The 22,839-nt window shown below is 44.3% G+C and overlaps 1 protein-coding gene across 1 annotated transcript in view; it reads left to right on the top strand.

Moving 5' to 3' along the window:
- Positions 1-22,839, top strand: part of scfd2 (sec1 family domain containing 2) — a 363,585-nt gene that overhangs the window by 321,475 nt on the left and 19,271 nt on the right. The window contains exons 7-8 of the mRNA XM_041198895.1: positions 16,551-16,685; positions 22,559-22,678. Coding sequence (XP_041054829.1) covers positions 16,551-16,685; positions 22,559-22,678 — 255 coding nt within the window. The remainder of the gene's footprint in view (positions 1-16,550; positions 16,686-22,558; positions 22,679-22,839) is intronic.

Below are 22,839 nucleotides of genomic sequence, written 5' to 3'. Positions count from 1 at the left end.
ATTGTGATACAATGAAAATTTGCATTCAAAGATGAAAATGTGTGTAAAGGACAAGAAGGCAGTTGGTAAAAAGAAGGATTCCAAGACCTAAAGCCTCGAGCCTGTAAGTCTGCAAGGACCCAGAGCTGAAAGAAACTCATTTTGAATGCGACTGTCCAGAGTGTGCTTTGCCAGGGGTCTGTTTAAATCTAAGATAAAAGCAAAATACTGCAGATGCTGGAAATCTAGAACAAAAACAAAAATACCTGGAAAAACTCAGCAGGTCTGACAGCATCTGCGGAGAGGGATACAGTTAATGTTTCGAGTCTGTATGACCCTTCATCAGAACTAAAACATATAGAAATGAGATGAAATAGAAGCTGGTAGAGAGGGGTGGGACAGGTAGAGCTCGATAGGGGGCCAGTGAAAGGTGGAGGTCAAGAAGAGACTGCCGAAGATGTCATAGACAAAAGGACAAACCTAGTTGACAGGGCCCTCAACCATGTCTTTTGAACTTTACCTCTTCTAATAAAAAAGCCCTTTCATAATACTCACTTTATTAGTAATCCCTGGAAAAAATAAACAAACACACTGTTTCTGAGCTTCACCTGGTTAGATGTAATATTTCACTCCCTCTCTTTGAATTCAAGCTATACTAGTTTGTTTAAAGAAACTGAAAACGTCAACTGTATCCCTCTCCGCAGATGCTGTCAGACCTGCTGAGTTTTCCAGGTATTTTTGTTTTTGTTCTGTTTAAATCTATGTATTTTACTTAATGGAGGTGTAACTAAGAGTCAGATTAATTAGGGAATTGTTGTAGTAATTTTGTTGACATATGTATGTGCTTACGTTCTTTCCTGTGTTAATAAATGTTTAAGTTAGTTTTATAAAAACCTCTTGAGTCTCAGCGATCTTATTACTGCTGAATTCAAAGCCTGCAATGCGAAACATACAAATTGCAAAATTAGTTATGACAGTTGTTTCAAGTTTCCTTCTGGGATTTGAACAGCTCAGCACTTACATCATTGTGTCTGGATTACTAGGGCAGTGACATTGCCATTATGTCACAACCTTCCTTCCACAATGTTTTTCTTTACTTAGGCTATCACATACTCATTTCTCATGTACTCGAGTATTCAACTCTTCAAGTTACTATTTTATTTCCTTGTAAAATAATTTATGAGCTATTTCAACAGTTCCTAGCAGAGAATTCCACATTCCAACCACCTTCTGTGCAAAGACATTTTTTTCTAACTTCCCCATTAATTTCTTTTGTGGATCATAGAGTCACAGAAATGATTCTCCATTAATTCTTTTTGTGATTAATTTGTAATTGTGCCCCTCGTTACTATCTTGGCAACTAGTAAAAATAAACTTTTAGCATTTTATCATAACCTTCCATACTCTTGAAAAACATCCATCAGGTTATGCCTTGACCACCTCCATTCAAATGAAAATGTTTCTAATGTTTTCCTTTAGAACTGTAATCCCTCTTCCATGATAATATCTTTGTGATTCTGTGCTGCATATTTTCTATTGTTTTTCTATCCTTCTTATAATGGTGTACCTAAAACTGCATGCAGTTCTCCAGCTGTGTCTTAACTAAAGTCTTGTATAAGTTCAGCATTAACTCCTCGTAATGTCAGCTGTAGCTAAATGGGAGGACACTTGCCTCTGAAGGTCATGGGTTCAAGGCCCCCTCCAGAAATTCAAGGGAGTTGTGTCTACTCAGAGAATGGTTGGAATGTGGAATTCACTACCAAATGCAGAAGTTGAGCTGAATAGCATGGATGTGTTTAAGGGAAAGCGATACAAGTAGATATGAGGGGGAAAGGAATAGAAGGATATACAGATAGGGTTAGGAAGGAGTGGGGTGGAAGGAGACTCGGCGGAGCATAAACACTGCCATAAATCCATCTGTTTGGCAATTAAGAAGGCAAATGGTGTGCTGGCTTTTAATACAAGAGGATTTGAGTATAGGAGTAAAGATATCTTACTGCAGTTATAGAGCCTTGGTGAGCCACACCTGAAGTATTCAGTGAAGTTTTGGTCTCCATATCTAAGGAAAGGTATACTTACCATAGAGGGAGTGCAACAAAGGTTCACCAAACTATTTCCTGGGATGGAGGGATTGTCCTATGAGGAAAGATTAAATAGACTGGATCTTTATTCTCTGGCGTTTATAAGAATGAGAGGTGACCTCATGCAAACATACAAAATTCATACAGGGCTCGATAGGGTAGATGCAGGAAAGATGTTTTCCTTTGCTGAAGTATCTAGAACCAGGGTACACAGTCTCAGAATAAGGGGCAGGCCATTTAGGACGGAGAAATTTTCTTCACTCAGAGGGTCCTGAATCTTTGGAATTCTCTGCCCCAGAGGGCTGTGGAGGCTCAGTCATTGAGTATGTTCAAGACTGAGGTTGATAGATTTCTACATATTAAAAACATCAAGGGATATGAGGATAGTGCAGGAAAATGGTGTTGAAATAGAAGATCAGCCATGATCTCATTGAATGGTGGAGAAGAACTGAATGGCCTACTCCTGCTCCTATTTCTTATGTTCTTGTATTTTCATTATAGATAAAGGAAGTATAAAAATTGGCAACGATGAGACCACAGAAGGATTTGAACATGACAATAAGAATTTTACTTTTCTGGAGTTGGGGAAACAGGAATCAATGAAGGACTTCAAAGGCATGGATGGTGGATGAGTAGGACTTGGCAAAATAGCTTTAAGTGACCTGAAGTTTACAGAGGATGAATGGTGGGAGTCCAGCAGGAGAATATTGCAATAGTCAAGACAGGAGGTCACAAATGGATGAGAGTTTTAGTGGCAGATATGTTGAGGTAAAGATAGAGACAAGGAGGTAAATTTGACTGTTTTTGGTGGAGAGCTTTGGAGTCAGAAGCTCAGTTCAAGGTAGTTCAGTTCAGAACAGGACACTGAGGCTGCAAACAGCGGTTGATCTTGAGGGAGTAGCTAGGATCGAAATGGAGTTGGCAATGAGAATAACAAAATTGTGGCTTTGATCTTCCCAATGCTGGAGGAAGTTAACAGTGCATCCAGAACTAAATATTGGACAAGCAGTCTGACAACACAATGACTGTCAGAAGAGCCAGAGGTGGCATGGGAAAAAAATTTGGGTTAGGATTTGGAATTTGCTGGTGGTGGATGCAGATTCAATAATAGTCTTCAAAAAGGAATTGAATAAATACTCAAAGGAGAAAAAAAATTACAGGATATGGGGAGAGTGGGACTAATTGGAATACTGTTCAAAAGAGTCAGCGCAGTCTTGATGGGCCAGCTGGCTTCCTTCTATGCATTAGGCATATTTTGCATTGAAATCTTTCACTGTAGCTATGCCCCTAGCCCCTATAGATAAATATATCATTATAATGCCTGTTGTACCTGTTACAGCTATATGTGATGTTTGAGGCATTTCCAATGTCAAGAGTGTCACACTTGGCTCTTGCAGATTTGCCCAGCCTGGCATCTTGCGCAGCAGAAGTGATTGTTTTGGCAGGCATGGAAATCATCCTTGCTTCTCTGAAATGTATGACCGAGGTAAATAGTCACATCCCCACAGGCACTTCCTCTTGAAACTTTTGCAGACCTCTAATTCTATCTGTGGCCTTCACCATTTGACTTCTTGCGATAGTTGTCATTGTCTCACTTACATCAACTTCTCTCTCCATAATGTACAACTAGAGGAAAATAGTTGAACTCGTTTAATTAATTAATTAATTGTTCTACACCTGCCTACACTATTTCTTAAATTCAAAGGTCGATAATTCAACAAATTATTGAATCCCTGCTTCCGACTCAGTCATAGAATGGTTCCAGCACAATATAAGGGGTGGGGGTGACATTTGGCCCATCATGTTTATGCCAGCCCTCTGTAAGAGCTACTCAGCTAGCCCCATTCCTCTGCTTTTTGAGTTACTTGGCATTCCAAAATTTCCAGGTATAAACAACTGTATCTATGAGGATAGATTGGAGAGCTTGGGTCTCTTTCCTTGGAGAAAAGAAGGCTGAGAGGATTCTTGATAGAGGTATTCAAGACCCTGGGGGGTATGGGCAGGGTAATTGGTGAGAAACCGTTCCCTCTCAAGAGTACATCAAGAAATAGAAGGCACAGATTCAAAATAATGGGCAAAAGTAGTAGAAGTGATATAAGGAAAAAAATTTTTCACCCAGAGGGTGGTTGGAGTCTGGAATGGACTTCCTTAAAGGATGGTGGAGGCAGGTTCGATCGAGGTATTCAAAAGGGAATTGTATTGTTATCTGAAAAGAGAGAATGTGCAAGGTTACGGGAATAAGGCAGGGGAGTGGGATTAGGTAGAATGCTCTTTCAATGAGCCAGTGCAGACTTGATGGGTCAAACGGCCTTCCTCTGCACTGTAAAGGTTCTGTGATTCAAAACCTTCTTATTCCTGCCAGTTAGAGGCCTTTCATTAAAATTAGTTTGATACCCATGCGTGGAAAGGCACTGTTGCCAATGAGCGCTCCTGAATAAATTTTTGGAGGTTGGCTCTTTCCCTATTCTCCTTGCCCCTTTTCTTCCTATTCTCCACCACCCTTCCATCCTGCTTCTCCCCCCACCCCCCACCTCCATTTCTCTACCTTTTCCTTCCCACTATCCCCTCTCTTCCATTCCCTTCTCCCCTTCCATTACTCACCTGCCCTCCTCCCCTTCCCCTGTAGCTCTACCTTCTTTTCTCCTGGTCCACCCACTCCTCTCCTCCCTTCCAGTCTTATCCTCACTCTCTTCCTTTGCTGATCTTGGAACTGCATATCAACCAGTTTTAAGAAAATCTATGTTTATTTTATATTTTATAAAATATATTTTGTACTTTTACTTTGTGTCCACTAATGCACAGGACGAAACAAATTCCGAGGCCAGAATTTTGAAGTCGGTGTGCGGGAGCAGGCCCAGCACGCTGATGCGTAAAATGGCGTGCAGTGAGGTCGAGCACGCTCCAACATCACCACGCGCTATCGCGATATTTCGGTGGGCAGGCGCTATAAACTCTGCTGCGCGCTCGCTATTAATTAACAGGCTACCTAAGGCCCTTGAGGCATTAATAGACTGAGATTTTTCAGAGCCTGTGTGATCTTTAGAGCGTCACATGGGCGCACCAGACAGGCGGATAGGCCACATTTTTAAAAACCTCATTCACGGGCGGGATAAAAGGGTGAGTGGGCTCGCAGGTGCTATTTGTTAGTCATTTACTTTTTAAATTTACTGCTACTTGCTTGTCTGAACAGGAGAACTTCAGATCTCTTCAGAGCTGCTTGTATAGGAATAACAGGGTTCAGGTCAGGACTCTGGAGTAACATCATTCTTGGGTGACCGCTATACAGAACACCTTCGGTCTGTCCGCAAGCATGACCCAGACCTCCCTGTCGCTTGCCATTTCAACACACCACCTTGCTCTTATGCCCACATGTCCATCCTTGGCCTGCTGCAATGTTCCAGTGAAGCTCAATGCAAACTGGAGGAACAGCACCTCATCTTCCGGTTAGGCACTTTATAGCCTTTCGGACTTAACACTGAGTTCAACAACTTCATACCATGAGCTCTTTCCTCCATCCCCACCCCTTTTTGATCCCCCCCTTTTTCTTATTCATTTTTATTTTTTAATTTTTATTTATTTATCTTATTTTTCCCCACTTACTTTCATTATTATTGTTTTTTAAATTTATTTCCATTTTATTCATTGTTTTATCCCCCGCTTTTAGCATTTTCCATCTTTTTTCTCACCACCGCCCCCTTCCCCCAGCCCACTCCCACCTGTCACTTCCCAGAGTGCTTACCCTGGTCCTGCCATTATCACATTCTGCTTTCCACTCTCAATGTCACCATTAGCACCTCCTTTAGCGAGTACAACTACCATTAACAACCCTTTGACCTTTTGTTTATGACATCTTTCACAATCTCTCCTTTGCCTTCACCAATTGCTGGTCTTTTATCCAGCTTCACTTGTCACCCCCTTAAACAGTATATATTTCACCACATTTCTTACTTCCCTTTAACTCTGAAGAACAGTCTTACAGATTTGAAACGTTAACTCTGTCTTTCTCTCCACAGATACTGTCAGACCTGCTGAGTTTTTCCATTTTTGTTTTTGTTTCAGATTTCCAGCATCTGCAGTATTTTGCCATTATCATTCTTGGGGCCTTGCAGGATTCAGGCAACCTTCCCTTACCCTGGGAATGGGAATTGTGCTTTCCACTGGAGGCACCTCCTCTGAGGAGGAAGAGAGGGCCAGAAGAGGGGTGAGGCCAGGAGTCCATATTCAGCCTCCAGGGGAGCCACCTGTGGGAGGACAGGCGCAGGCACAAGGGGTGCAGGGCCAACAGGAAAGACAAGGCAGAAGGGGCCCCAGAAGACGCCACTATCCTGCTGCTAGGGTTTACAGGCGGCGAAGCAGCTACCTCAATATGTCTGAGGTGCAATGCCGAAGGAGGCTCCGTCTCTCAAGAGAGACAGTGACCTCTATTTTTTAGATGATAGGCCCTGAGATCAGCTCCAACTGTGTGGGTGGACACCCCATGCCAGTGGCATTGAAGGTCACGGCAGCCCTCACCTTCTATGCCTCTGGCTCTTTCCAGGGGTCGGTGGGTGATCTTTGCGGAGTCTCCCAGTCAGCTGTCCACACTTGTGTCAAGTTGGTGACAAATACTCTGTTCAGGCGTGCATTGACTTTCATTCACTACTGCCGGGATGAGGCCAGCCAAGCGGAGCAAGCCAGAGGCTTCACAGTGATTGCTGGCTTCCCCTGTGTCCAGGGTGCAATAGGCTGCACACATGTGGCCATTAAGGCGACAGCAGGTGAGCCCGGTGCCTTCGTCAACAGGAAGGGCTTCCACTCCATGAACGTGCAGATAGTGTGTGATCACAGGATGCAGATTCTACAAGTCTGTGTAAGATACCCAGGCAGCTCCCATGATGCTTACATCCTGTGACACTCCCAGATGCCGGGGCTCTTCAGTACTCCAGCCCGGCTGGACGGATGGCTGCTGGGAGACAAGGGCTATCCCCTCAGAAGATGACTCATGATGTCCCTCCTCCATCCAAGAGCAGTGGTACAAAAGGAGCCACGCCTCCACAAGGGCTGTGGTAGAGAGAACCATGGGCCTTCTTAAGATGCGCTTCTGATGCCTGGACCATTCAGGGAGCGCACTGCAGCAAGGACATTTGATTAGTTGAAGTTGTAACACTGTTAATGTGCATACCTGGCGCCCAGATCAGGATGCGCTCCTCCTTCCACAATCAATGGAAAACCCATGTTGGATGCTGAATTCAATAGTCAACAGTGGAATGGTTGTAATGACAGATATTGTGACCCCAGTGAATGGCCCTCTTACCTTCTAATGGCACCCCACCTCACTGCTGCCGGTAGACCTGGGCACATGGCGCCTCTCCAGCTTGTATGTGGTGAGATTGAGTAATTGGCCCTGCCCTCCACTGGTCCACATCCGTTCAGCATTATTGTGTGCTGTCTTCTCCTGAAAGGAGAGAGGAGCATTGATTAGCCCACCCTGTACCTGCATTGCCATTGAAGCCCTGTCACCCCCACTTGAGTAAAACATTGCAGGGCTCATCCAATTCGTAACCCTGGAGCCACCATACACTCACTCCAAGCAGCCAGGGCTGACGCCCTCGCCCAGGTGCTGCCTCCATCACACTTAACACTGTATCACCTTCCAAACCAAGGAGCGCTATCACCTAGAAGGACAAGGGCAGCAGATGGGTGCTGCCCTGCCACCTCCAAGTTTCCCTCCCAGTCACTCAGCATCCTGACTTTGAAATGTTTTAGCGTTCCAGCACTGTGCCTAGTACAGATCCTGGAGCTCGCCCCCAAAACAGTACTGTGGGTGTACCTGCACCACATGCAGCAGATACAGAAGGCAGCTCAGCACCACCCTCTCAGGCTTGGGCAATAACTGCTGGCCCACCCAGTGAAGGCCACGTGCTGTGAATGATTCAATGCAGTAACTACATTCAGAGGTGGGGGGGGCAGGGGTGGGGGGGGCAGGGGGGCCTACTGTGCTAAGTGACCCATGCCAACACAGTACTCAACCTCCCCGATCGCAAGAGGTCATTGAACCACTTGCAGCACTGAACCCAGGTGCATCGCACCACATCGTGTGCGTTGGCCCATTTCTGCCACCTCCTCCCAGGCACGTTTTGTCATGCTGGGGCTTCTTCCTCCCGTCCCTTGGCACGATGATTTCGTGCCGTGCTGCCACCTTCTTGAGGAGGGCAGCAAGGCACTCATCTGAGAATCTAGTGGCACAATGCCCCACCGACCTTCCCTCCTGCCTGGCCTGATCTCTGAGAGTGCTCTCGGGAACCCTTCTGTGTGCCATCATTGACAGCCTTTGGAAAGCTGCCTGCACGCTTTTTAAACAGGCCACCAGGTCCCCTCATTGGAGTCCCGCCCCCTCCCGCTGTTCTCGGGAGCCATGATTCACGCTGGACGGGCCTTAATTGGCCCGCCCATGTAAAATAGCGGCGCAGAGCCAATCATAGGCAGCGATCAGCTCCTCGCCTGCTCCCACACAGCCAGCCCGACATGCTGAAAATTCTCCCCCAAGACCAAATTGTAATGATATCATTAACCTTAACAGGAGGAATGGCTATAATATTTACATAGCAATGTCAAATGTCAACGGCAACATCATCAATTTGTCAACTATGCATTAAGTAGTTATGTCACTGGTAGAGTAATCATTGACAGTTTCAGTTGGCTCAAGTGTTGGAGATTAATGATTCCTTTCCCCTCACTTCTTTTAAATACGGGGCAAAATTTTTAGCTCAGCAGGTGCGCGTCCGACCCGCTTGAGCATAAAATGACGAGTGTTGACATCAGGTGAGCATCCCAACATCAACGCACAGTCACGCGATATTTCGTTTGGTGGGTGCACGCCTTGTGGTTGGCGGGCAGGCAAAAAGGCCAAGCAGCCTTTGCACTTTTTAGGAAACCTCATCCATGGGTGGGATGAGGTTTCCTAAAGCAAATAAAAATAAAATTTAAAATTTAATTAATAACATGTTCCTGCTTATGTGAGAGTCACATGATAAAGAGAAGAGTCACAAAATAAAGAAATTAAAAATGTCATAAAACATGTTTTATAACATTTTTAATTTCTTTATTTTTTTTTAAACTCTTGATTGATCTCCCTGAAGCAGCTCTGTGCCTCAGGGAGATTATGAAGTGCACGCTCACCCCACTCGCCCTCCTCCCTCCGCCCGCACAGGCAGTGCTAAACATTGCCGCTCGCGTTTCATGCTGGGCGGGCCTTAATTGGCCCCACGGCATGAAATCGCCTTCTTCTTAAATACTTAATATGGCACATGCAACAGTGTTGAATTTCTCACGTGACAATCCTAAAACTCCCTATTATGAGACCTTTTCAATGCTTAAATTTAAATTACAGCAAATGGGTTTTAAAGACAGCAAATGCTAGTTAGCAACAATTGCAAAAACACCATGAAAGAATCCAGATTATCTTTTTAAACTTCTATTGCCTTAGGCAATTTTAAAAAAAAATTCAAGATTTCTGGATATTTTATTCTACGTAGCCTTGTAAGACTTTGGAGTGAAGTTGTCTGTTTAAACTGATCTCTCATATGGAGATTCTCTGGATACCCATTTGCTGTAACCCAGATGCAAAAAAATAAATTTTCTTTTGTGTTGGCAACAGCGTGGTGTTTTTAAGCCATGCAACTGTGTCCTAATCTAATTATTACAGTGTGCCTGTTACAGGAGTAGTGTTAATGCAATGTCAGCAAAACTCTAAAATTTGTTTGTGTCATCCATATTTAAATGTTAAATATACAGTAAACAAGTAGGGCCAATCCCTGTCTTCCTGTCCTGGGCAGAGGTGGAAAAAAGTGGGCAGGGCAGCAATTCCATCATGACTGGGATTTTCTGGCGAAATACTGGCAACCTTTGAATATGACTCTTGCCTAAATGGTGGGAGAGGGGCATTTTCAAATGGTGCAGTAATGTTGAGGAATAAAAGGCAATCTATTTTCTAACGTTATTGCCATTGCAACAATGAAGGCAAGGACTTTGTAACTGGCATCCAGTATTGCTGTGGTATGTGGAGAGGGATTTTAAATTTAAATTGTTCCCTTGTCCTCATCCCCTTCCCCCTCCCTCAATGATCAGTCATTGATTACTCTCTTGCAGCCCCAGAATTTAAAAGTTCGGGGGGAAACTGCCAGTCTCTTCAGTTACCCTGTGGCAATGGTTTTCTGTTCTTTTCGCATCCAGAGACAGGCTCCCAGGCACAGTCGGAATTCTTTTATCTTAAACACAGAAAACGCTGGAAGTGTTCAGCACAACTGGCAGCATCTGTGGAGAGGGAAACAGAGTTAGCATTTCAGTTGGATGGCCTTTCAGCAGAATCATAGAAAGAGGCTGTTCACCTTGTCGTGTCCATGCCAGCTCTCTGCAAGAGCAACCCAGCTCGTCCCGTGCCCCCACCTTTTCCCCTGTTCAGATAATTATCCAATTCCCTTTTGAAAGTGATGATTGAATCTGCCTACACCACATTCACAGGCAGTGCATTCCAAATCCTAATCACTCGCTGTGTAAAAATGATTTTCCTCATGACCTCGGGTTCTTTTGCCATTCAAGCTTAATTCATGTCCTCTGGTTCTCTATTCTTCTGCCCATGGGAACAGTTTCTCCTTATCTACTCTGTCCAGATCCCTCGTAATTTTGAACACCTTTCTCAAATCTCTTCTCAACCTTCTCTTTTCTGTGGGGAACAACCCCTTTTTCTCCAATCTGTCCACATAACTGAAGCCCTTCACCCTGGGACCACTCTTTTGTAAAGTTTTTCTGCACCCTCTTTAATGCCTTCACATTCTTTCTAAATTGTGGTGCCCAAAGTTGGACACAAGTTTGAGACCGAACAAGTGTCTTAACCTCCTTGCTTTTGTACTTTGTGCCCCTATTTATAAAGCCCAGGATCCCATATGCCTTATTAACCACTTTCTCAACCTGCCTAGTGGAATTGGATCCTTTATTTTATATTCTCCTCATTCTTCCTACCAAATTGTATCACCTCACTTTTCTACATTACATTTCATCTGCCATGTGTCCACCAGCCTGTCTGTACCCTCTGGAAGGCTAGCCTTCTCACAGATTACAATACATCCAAGTTTTGTGTCATCTGCAAATTTTGAAATTGTGCCCTGTACAATGTCTAGGTCATTAATAAGGATTAGTAACAAAACAAAAACAGAATTACCTGGAAAAACTCAGCAGGTCTGGCAGCATCAGCGGAGAAGAAAAGAGTTGACCTTTCGAGTCCTCATGACCCTTCAGCAGAACGGGGTGAATCCAAGGAGAGGGGTGAAATATAAGCTGGTTTAAGGTGGGGGGGGGGTCGATTGGGTGGGGGGAGAGAAGTGGAGGGGGGGAGATGTGTTTTCCTTTGCGCAGCTGAAAGATCCATTTGAGATGGGTTAACTTCCTGTTGTGTAAAATCAGAGAATTAAATGGCACACAGGCTGGCAGGTCTGTCTGTCCAAAAGCCGTAAATAAATTAATAAATGCTTATTTATCTCTTATTCCTTAATCTACTGAAGGGTGCACATGAAAAAAGTCACAGCCTGACTTTTCCTTAACAGTTGCTATGATGTTTCCAGTATCTGCAGTTTTACCTTTTTTAAATAACTGCATTTTCTGATGCTGCTAAGACTTTCTGTCACCTGTGCTGTCAATCATTGGAACCAGATTTTAAAATTTTTGACAGACCTGGGTTATTTGGTATATTTTCCAATCATTTAAGGTTGCAGTACTGGAACATTGACTAGAAAATCTGTTTTAGATAATGCATCATCAGATCTGCTCTACTTCAGCACTAAGTGAGAAATGATTAGCCTAAACCAATCTGAATTGGTTAAATCAGTTCTGGAAAGGAACAAAAGCTTCATCTAAATATTATAATAGGAAGAAAGTTCCAGCTTAGCTCAGGCAGTAGCAGTCTGCTTCTGAGTGACAAGTATGTGGGTTCAAGTCCCATCATAGACTTGAGCGTATGATCCTGTACTGATGGATTACTGCATTGTTAGAGGTGCTATCTTTTGCTGACTTGAGATGTTAAATTGAGGCTCTACTGAGCTCTATGTAAAGGACTCTGTAGCACTATTTAAAATGGGGAATTCTCTAATATCCAAAATGGCATTCTTCCCTTAACCACCATAACCAAAAACAGACGATCAGGTCATCCATCCACTTGCTGTAAGTGGAACCTGATTTTTCCAAGTTGGCTGTCGAGTTTGCTAATCTAACAACATTAATTGCACCTTAAAAGTTATCCATTGGGTCTCCTTAGGACAGGATAAAATACTATATAAATGCAGTTTTAAAAATTATATTGCATTCAAATGAAGTTTAATGTAATTTCTTAAAATTCAGTTATTAGGGAAGGGGACTGGAAAATCTCACCATGGAACATGTGTCATGGGACAGAATTTCCCGTTTGTCGGGTGGGCGGGCCTGACCCAATCGCGGGCGGGCGTGGAAGCCGATCACCGCCAGCGATCGGGACCGCACCACCATTTCACGCGGGTGGGCCAATTAAGGCCCGCCCAGTGTAACGTCCGCCGGAAGTGCTATGTGCTCCCTGGGCGGGCGGGGGGGAATCCCTAAAATTGAGAGTGCGCTATTTCGCGCATGCGCACAAAAGAGCGCACTCATCTCCCTGAGGCTAGGTGCAGCCTCAGGGAGATCGCCTGGACTTTTAAAAATATTAAAAATAGAAAAAAAAAATTCCCTTACATGACAATGTCACATGAATTGGGACATGTGCATAATTTACAGAACTTTATTACAATTTTTTAAACCCTACATGAAACCTCATTGGATGAGATTTCATGTTTTTTCCAGTTGCCGCCGGGGCTCCTGGCCAACCTGCGAACCTTAAGGTTGGACGGGCAGGTCCTTTAATTGGTTAATTGATCCTGCCAATGGCCTCAAGTGGCCATTGACAGGTCAGCGGGCTGGCAGCTGATTTTGCTGCGCCCCCACCCTCCTGAAAATTTAAATGGGGCGGGGTGACATCAGGGGTTCCACCCGACGTCATCCCGTGTCATTTTACGCGTCGGCGAGCAGGCCCGCCCCCTGCTCGCCGACGGTAAAATTCTGCCCCATGGAGTTCTTATAGGGTCTGAAGCTTTAAAAGCTTCTTAAAAATTCTGCAATGTGCTTTAATACCAATCTATTACTGTAAATTTTAGCATATAAGACAACATCATTTTTCAAGCCCCAAAATTCATGTTTTTGCATGTGCTCAGCATATAAATCAGCCTTCCCTTTTCAGCCACAACATGCTGTACATGCAAACTGGAGTCAGTGGAAATCAAGGGGAAAACTCTCCTCTGGTTGGAGTCATACCTAGCACAAAGGAAGATGATTGTGGTTGTTGGAGGTCAGTCATCTCAGCTCCAGGACATCACTGCAGGAGTTCCTCAGGGTAGGGTCCTCGGCCCAACCATCTTCAGCTGCTTCATCAATGACCTTCCTTCCATCATAAGGTTTGAAGTGGGGATGTTCACTGATGATTGCACAATGTTCAGCACCATTCCTGACTCCTCAGATACTGAAGCAGTGCATGTCCAAATGCAGCAAGACCTGGACAATATCCAGGCTTGGTCTGACAAGTGGCAAGTAACATTCGCACCACACAAGTGTCAGGCAATGACCATCTCCAATAAGAGAAAATCCAGCCATCACCCCTTGATGTCCAATGGCATTACCTTCACTGAAACCCTCACTATCAACATCCTGGGCATTACCATTGACCAGAAACTGAACTGGACTAGCCATATAAATATTGTGGCTACAAGAGCAGGTCTGAGGCTAGGAATCATGTGACGAGTAACTCAGCTCCTGACTCCCCAAAGCCTGTCCACCATCTACAAGGCACAAGTCAGGAGTGTGATGGAATACTCCCCACTTGCCTGAATGAGTGCAGCTCCCACAACACTCAAGAAGCTTGACACCATCCAGGACAAAGCAGCCCGCTTGTTTGACACCACATCCACAAACATTCACTCCCTCCAACACCGACGCACAGTAGCATCAGTGTGTACCATCTACAAGATACATTTCAGGAATTCACCAAGGCTCCTTGGACAGCATCTTACAAACCCACGACCACTACCATCTAGAAGGACAAGGGCAGCAGAAAGATGGGAACACCGCCACCTGGAAGTTTCCCCCCAAGTCACTCACCATCCTGACTTGGAAATATATTGTCGTTCCTTCACTGTCGCTGGGTCAAAATCCTGGAACTCGCTTCCTAACAGTATTGTGAGTGTACCTACACCACATAGACTGCAGCAGTTCAAGAAGGCAGCTCACCATCACCTTCTCAAGGGCAACTAGGGATGGGCAATAAATGCTAGCCCAGCTAGTGAAGCCCACACCCTGTGAATGAATGTTTTAAAAAGTAGTCAACCTCAATTTTTCACTCCACAAATGAAGGTTTTACTTACTGGTACCTTACATAAGAAATCAAGCAGGTGATATAGGCTGTATTGGGAAGATGCACAGGAATTTAACACACACACGCTCCTAGCATCAGATGCTGAGAGTATTTCAAAATGGTGACCACCATCTAGCTGTTTGCCCTTTCATGGATACTTGAGGGCTCATGGGAGTTTGCTAATCCAATCTACCTCTGTTTTGTAGACCTAGAGACGGCATATGACCGTGTTCCTCGGGATATTTTATGGGAGCTGCCTCAGGAATGTGAGGTGCCAGCGCCGCCTCTGCGTGCTGTCAGGTCCCTCTGATCATGGAGCAAGAGTTGTGTCCGCATTCTCGACGTTAAGTCGAATTCCTTCAAGGTGGGTGTTGAACTCCACCAAGGGTGCATCTTGTCTCCAGGCAGAGACCTCGAGGCTGACCCAGGAGATGCTGGAGGTATTACATCTCTTGACTGGTCTGGGAACGCCTGGGAATCCCCCAGGAGGAGCTGGAATCTGTGGCTTAGGAAAGGGATCTGGTTGACTCTGTTCAGCTTACTGTCTCCACAACCCTCACCAGGAGAAGCGGTGTGAAACTGGATGGACCACCCACACCCAGATCAGCTGTTCACTTTTATACTTGTGTTTAGATCCACCCTGGTTTTTGGAAGCATTTTTCAAGGCTTCAAAGGTCGACTTATTCACTGACATCAACGATATTAATTTTGCTGGTATTTTTATGAAAAAAATCTTTTTTCTTTTTCTTAGTACGAAATGCTATGTGAAACCTAAAAGAACTAATTGTTTCCTAATTCACCAGAAAGCTTACCATAATCAAAGCATTTTCAAAACTTGAACAGAACAAAACAGAGTTGAACAAAGCTAGGAAACATGTAAACGAAGCCCTGACAAGCTGCAACAATATTTACCTCCACAAATGGCCACCTACCTTTAAATAATCAGCAACTAAACTCAATATCCATCCTTCATCAGAAGTGCACTGTACCTGCAGTGTGTACATCAGCAACAATGTATTTCTTTTATATAGTGCTTTTCATGTGAGGAAACACTTCTCAGAACCGTAATCAGACAAAAATTGACACCAAACCAAAGCAGAAGTGAGTAATAACTTGGTCAAAGCAGCAGATTTGAAAGGCTGAGAGCAAGGGGCAGAGAAGTGTAGGAGGGAATTTCAAGTTTAAAGCCTAGAGGGCAGTGGTGGAATGATGCACTGGAGGCCAAAGTTTTCATAGGCCAGGATTTTCCCCTCGGCGATTTGGGGGCAGGGCCCCGCTCGCCAAGGGGAGAATGATGCGGGATGACATTGGTAGGAATCCCCGACGTCATCCCGGGCCACTTAAATTTTTAGGAAGGCGGGCTGACAGTGAAATCAGCTGTCCACCCGCTGACCAGTCAATGGCCAATTGAGGCCATTGACAGGCTAGTTAAGATAATTAAATACCTGCCCATCCAAGCTTATGGCTGGCAGGCAAGCCAGGAACCCCAGAGGGCTCCAGATTATTCATGAAACTTCATCCACTGGTAGGATGAAGTTTCATGTCCGTTTTTTAGAAATGTAATAAATTTTAAGTGTTTATTATTAACATGTCCCATCTAGTGTGACAGGACTTTGCCTCAGGGAGCAGTGCACTCTTTCGCGCGCATAGCGCTTCCTGTCGGGCAGGCCGCTGGGCGGGCCTTAATTAGCTCGCCCACTCAAAATGGCGGTGGGCCCCGTTTCCGTGGCAGGGGTCAGCTGTCCGCCCGCCGCCAAGCCGGTGGAGCCCGCACGCCATCCGAGGGCAAAATTATGCCCATAGAGTTGTAGGGCTGGCGGAGGCAACAGAAATAGGGAGTGGCGAGATCATGAATGCTGGGAGGCTATTACCTGTCTGCACACTCAGGCAGAGATGCTGTAAGGGAGCCTTAAGAAAGAAGGGAATGGAGAGAAAATACTCCAAATGAATTTTGGCCTCAACTTAATAAGTTATATATTTAATTCAAATTATTTCCATGCACCAGTTTCTGGAAGCAAACAGAATTTAATTAAACACTTTCATTCTTGTAGGCAACTTACAAGCCTTTGGTGAAACAAATTTTAGAGGAGATATTCCATCCAGATCGACCTGACACTGTGGATATTGAGTACATGTCTGGTGGCTTAACAGAGCTTCTCAAAACTGGATTCAGCATGTTCATGAAGGTTAGTTATAGTTCATTGAAGAATTTGACAATCACTGTTATAAAGGTCCATTCATGTAAAGTGACAAAGGTTTTAACTTATGATTGCGCATACACCATCCAGGTGTCATAATGTATGCTATAAAATGTCACCCTTGTTACAAGTACATCTTCAAAAAGAAAATGCTAGAATAATATTTATTTCAGTCACAGGTTGAGAGTGTCATTGACATGGACTGGAATACCTAGATGCCCTTAAGAAATTGCTGGTAGGATTTCTTCTTGAATCATTGTAATCCATATGCCAAAGGTGCTGCCACAATGCTGTCAGCTAGGGAATTTTAGGATTTTGACCCAAAAAAGATGAAGGAATGACAATATTTGTTAAATCAGGTCAGTATGTGACTTATGGGGGAACATAAGAAATTGGAGCTTGAGTAAGCCATAGGGCCCCTCGAACCTGCTCGGCTGTTTAATAAGGTCATGGCTGATCCTCGATCTCCACTCCACTTTCCTGCCTTATCCCCAAATTTCATGAATCCCTTAGAGTCCAAAAATCTATCATTCAGCTTTTGGTGTACTCAACAACTGAGTATCCACAGTTCTCTGAGGTACAGAATTCCAAAGGTTCGAAACCCTCCTCACCTCTGTCCAAGTTGATTAATCCCTTATCCTGAGATTAGGAGCAGAATTTTATGGTCCCTCGCTGGCGGGTTTGCAGGTGGAGGTGCCTATAAAATTCCCTGGGTGGCCTTCCTGCCGCTGTCCCACCTGCCCCACATCTGTCAGAATTTTATGTGGGCAGGACACCCTTGTTCCATATGAGTCCCTTAAATGCCCAACAAAGGCCATTTCCTGCCCTGCCTTAATTTTGAGGCTGGTATGAGGAGTTCAGAGGCAAGAGGAAGCCCAGCAGGTCACCTTGCTCAGGCCTCAGGCGGGAAGAAAGGAGGTCACCCTCAAGGGCCCCCTTTCCACATTGGGTACCCCTACCCCCCAAAAAAAGGTCTGCACCTCTCCATTAAGACCCCTTTCAAGCCTCACCTCCCTTTCCTGCCGTGAGATGAGACCCCCCTCCCCTCCAAAGTTAACCTGGTCCTAGACTCCAGGACTTAAAATCTGGGGACTGTTTGTAGTCCCAGTCCTGGCCTCGAAGGCAAATATATCTCTCCTTAAGTATGGAGACCAAAGCTGTACACAGTTATTCCAGGGATGGTCTCGCCAAAGCCCTCTACAATTGCAGCAAGACTTCCTTACTCTTATACTCCAACCACCCCCCACCCTTGTAATAAAGGACAATATACCATTTGTCTTCCTAATTACTTGTTGTTCCTGCATGTTATCTTTCTATGTTTCATGTACAAGGATACCCAAATCCCTCTGCCAACATTTAATAGATTCTCACCAGTTTAAAAAAAATTCTGTTTTTCTTTTCTTCCCACCAAAGTGAATAACGTCACAGCGCAGACCCTCCATGGAGAGGCAGTCATCGTTGAATTGCTGCTCTGCTCAAACTTTTCCGCACCTAGATGCTGCTCCGCATTTTTTGCTGAGTCTTCCAAGCCCATCTTCTCCAAAAATGTGGAGTTCAGCATCCCTCGGAGAGCTCCGTCAGAGCACTGTAGTGTCGTGGCTGGTGGTGGGTTGGGGGGGAGAGAGAGACAGGAAACGCTCCCTTTTTGTGCCACTAGCTGCCATACAATAGGTTTAAAAGTTCGGTGTGAATGTTAGTGGATGGGTGAATGAATGAATGAGTGAATGGGTTGGGTGGGTGAACTAAGTGGATAGGCTGGGTGAGGTAAGTGGACAAGTAGGTAGGGTGGCAGGTGGGTAGGGTGGTAGGTTGGGTCAAGAGGGGTAGTTGGGTCAGCAGGGTAGTCAGGTCAGGTGTCGTCAGGTCGAGTTGGGGGGCAAGTCTGGTAATCGGGGAGGGGTGGTCAGGTCGGATCATGTCAGGGGTTAGTCAGGTCGGGTCGTGGGATAGGCATGTGATCAGGAGTGTAGTCAGGGTGTCAAGCGGGGAAATCGGCGGGGGGGGTTGCGGTGGGGATTGGGGTCAGTGTGAGTGATTGGTGGTCAGATCTGTACTTACCTAGGAGTTAGACTAGGATATTTCTGTCTGACATTTCCTGGTAACTATTTGGGTAAGTCCCATGGAACTATCCAAAGTCCAATTCTGACTCAAAGCCGGAGACTTTCACAGGGGCTCCCAGGGAGCAGGGGAATTGCCCATCAGAAGTTCAAACTTTCCAGGCAATTCCCTCGGAGGTCAGCAGGCTGGGAGTTCCATAGGGTCTCGACACACATCTTGGGTCATTCGTCCAGTCTCTAACGATCCGGGGACCAGAAGATCTGGGCCCAAGTTTTCCCTCTGGGCCCAAATTTTCCCACATTATATTCCATCTGCCAACTTAATACCTACTCACTTAACCTATCTAAATCCCTTTGCAAATGCTTTGCATCCTTCCCACAAATTACTTTTCCATCAAGCTTTGTACTGTCAGAATTTCTCCTATTCTGTTTGTGAAACAAAGTAATGTTTTCTTTAAAATAATAAATACAGTTGCCTTCTTTTCTGAAACCATTAATTGCTATGGAGAATATATGATGTTTGTACAAGAGTGAATTACTTTCAGTTACTTCCAATTCTAACATTAGCAGAAGTGTTGAACTATTTGTCCAAATATATATTAACAAACATTTGCCCACTGCCAACAGCCATTTTTTATTATGTAAAAAATCCTTTGAATTGTTTCTCTAACTTTTCTATCACCATATTGTGTATCTTTTCTGTGGAATTCCTGTCTGCTAAATAAAAAGCTCTTAACATTCTGCTTCAGGCTCCTGCTGGTTTTGAAGGGACAAGCAGTATGTCCTACCTGGAGTGCTTTACAAAACTAAGTCTGACACAATTAAGTTGAGAGGAGGATTGGTGTGTTTCATGCTCCAGAATAACATTGCAGCTTCACAGGTCTGCATGTCGGGTCACAAAATTGCTGGCTTCATTATAAATTGAATTGCTGGCGTAATTGCACTTTGAACAGTTAAACTTAATAGGTTATTGGTGACTAAGTATTTCTGGAATTTGTTTTGCATTCCTCATATTGTGTTTATAAAACCTTTTCTTTTTGACTCTAATCGAAAGATATTTCTAGGCAGACTGATGAAGAGGATTTCCTCACTAGGGGATATTTTTAACATGCTGTGAAAAACTACTTCTCCAATTGTACTGCCCCTTCAGCTGCTCTAACAGTCTCCCCTTGTATGGTATATTTAATGCAAAGGCTACAGTTAGCATATTATAACATTCAGCCTTGTTTAGGTTAAGGAAACTTGATTTTTAAGATAGCAGATCAACTGTTTAGCTACAGTTAAAACATTTTCACTTTTAAAATCAGAATTTCTCCTTGTTTACATATTGATGCAAGTTGTGTGCATTTTGTTTTAATGCGATTTGCAGAAGCTTCATTTGTACAATGTTTTTTGTTGTAATGGATGTGCATATTAGTACTGTTGGGATTCATTTTTGCTGGAAAATGACGCTGGAGAATTACTAGTGGGGAACAAAGAAATGGCGGAGGAACTGAATAGGTACTTTGCGACAGTCTTCACAGTGGAAGACACGAGTGACATCCCCAAAGTTCAAGAGAGTCGGGGGGCAGAAGTGAGTATGGTGGCCATTACCAAGGAGAAGGTGCTAGGAAAACTGAAAGGTCTGAAGGTGGGTAAATCACCTAGACCAGATGGATTACACCCCAGAGTTCTGAAGGAGATAGCTGAAGAGATAGTGAAGGTGTTAGTGGTGATCTTTCAGGAATCACTGGAGTCAGGGAGGGTCCCAGAGGACTGGAAAATCGCTAATGTAACGCCCTGTTTAAAAAGGGATTGAGGCAAAAGGCAGGAAATTACAGGCCGATTAGCCTGACCTCGGTTGTTGGTAAGATTTTAGAGTCCATTATTAAGGATGAGATTTCAGAATACTTGGAAGTGCATGGTAAAATCGGGCAAAGTCAGCATAGTTTCATCAAGGGGCAAAGTCAGCATGGTTTCATCAAGGGGAGGTCATGCCTGACAAATCTGTTAGAATTCTTTGAGGAGGTAACGAGTAGGTTAGACAAAGGAGAGCCAACGGATGTTATCTACTTGGACTTCCAGAAGGCCCTTGACAAGGTGCCGCACAGGAGGCTGCTCAGTAAGATAAGAGCCCATGGCGTTAGAGCCAAAGTATTAGCATGGATAGAAGATTGGCTGTCTGGCAGGAGGCAGAGAGTGGGAATAAGGGGGTCCTTCTCAGGATGGCGGCCAGTGACTAGTGGAGTTCCGCAGGGGTCAGTGTTGGGACCACAACTTTTCACTTTATACATTAATGATCTAGATGAGGGAACTGAGGGCATCCTGGCTAAGTTTGCAGATGATACAAAGATAGGTGGAGGGACAGGTAGTATTGAGGAGGCGGGGAGGTTGCAGAAGGATTTGGACAGGTTAGGAGAATGGGCAAAGAAGTGGCAAATGGAATACAACATGGAAAGGTCATGCCCTTTGGTAGGAAGAATAGAGGCATGGACTATTTTCTAAATGGGGAGAGAATTCAGAAATCTGGAGTGCAAAGGGACTTGGGAGTCCTAGTCCAGGATTCTCTTAAGGTTAACTTGCAGGTTGAGTCGGTAGTTAGGAAGGCAAATGCAATGTTGGTATTTATTTTGAGAGGACTAGAATATAAAAGCAGGAATGTGCTGCAGAGGCTTTATAAGGCTCTGGTCAGACCACATTTAGAATATTGTGAGCAATTTTGGACCCCGTATCTCAGGAAGGATGTGCTGGCCCTGGAGAGGTTCACGAGAATGATCCCAGGAATGAAAGGCTTAACATATGAGGAACATTTGAGGACTCTGGGTCTATACTCGATGGAGTTTAGAAGGATGAGTGGGGGATCTGATTGAAACTTACAGAATACTGAAAGGCCTGGATAGAGTGGACATGGGGAAGATGTTTCCATTAGTAGGAGAGACTAGGACCCGAGGGCACAGCCTCAGAGTAAAGGGAAGACCTTTTAGAACAGAGATGAGGAGAAACTTCTTTAGCCAGAGAGTGGTGAATCTATGGAATTCATTGCCACAGAAGGCTGTGGAGGCCAGGTCACTGAGTGTATTTAAAACCAAGTTAGATAGGTTCTTGATTGGTAAGAGGATCAAAGGTTACGGGGAGAAGGCGGGAGAATGGGGTTGAGAAACTTATCAGCCATGATTGAATGGCAGAACAGACTCGATGGGCCGATTGGCCTAATTTCTGCTCCTATGTCTTATGGTCTTATGGTCTTATAGTTTGTAAGACTGTTATGTTGGCTGTGTCCATAGGTAAGGGTATGTTTCTGGGCAGCAGTATGTTGGCTGCCTTGTTTGTTGGCCGGTATTGTTGGGTTCTTACCGTTCTAATAGATTCAGAAATGATACTCGATACCCTCCCCTCCGTGTGGGTTATTCTCTCTATCCTCGGCACACAAATGGTTTTATCCAGTATTATCCTGATGGTATAATAATTACTGTTGCATCCTCAGCCAGTTAGCATTTTGTTTTCTGTGTTAAAATCAGTAAAAATTATAATTTCTGTCAATTTTAACTGCACATTCTTTTCAGAGGGTGTGTTGCAATTTACTCATTAAACTAAAATACAGCCAATTGTTTAAGTAGATAGCTAGTTTTCTATAGTTTAGAAATGTCTTTCTAAACCTGTGAAAATAGCAGTTATTTTTAATGAAGCACTGTGAATCTGTCTTGGAAAGGGGTAGTGAGGTTTTTTTTTATTCTTTAATGGGATGTGAGCATCACTTGTTAGGCCAGAATTTATGCTACAGATTTGTCTCTGAAACATTGTTGTTCCATGTTATTAACCTGACAGGTTAGTCGTCCTCACCCCAGTGACCACCCACTGCTAATCCTATTCCTTGTGGGTGGGGTCACAGCCTCAGAGGTTCGAATGATAAAGGAGTCAGTCTCCACGCTCAAACCTAGTTGCCAGGTAAGTAGCATTTACATTTAACTAATGTGGTAAGTCAACATTATACATCTTATATATAATTGCTTTTGCTTTAAATGATTGTACCTTAAAACTGCTATGTAAATAAATTTGTGCTGAGTTAGCTGATTGAAGTGTACCTCAATTGGCTTTGGTGCCACAGA

This window comes from Carcharodon carcharias, chromosome 1 (genome assembly GCF_017639515.1).
Source record: "Carcharodon carcharias isolate sCarCar2 chromosome 1, sCarCar2.pri, whole genome shotgun sequence".
Lineage (NCBI taxonomy): Eukaryota > Metazoa > Chordata > Chondrichthyes > Lamniformes > Lamnidae > Carcharodon > Carcharodon carcharias.
Note: the sequence above shows the minus strand (reverse complement) of the source record. Positions and strands in the feature narration are given on the sequence as shown.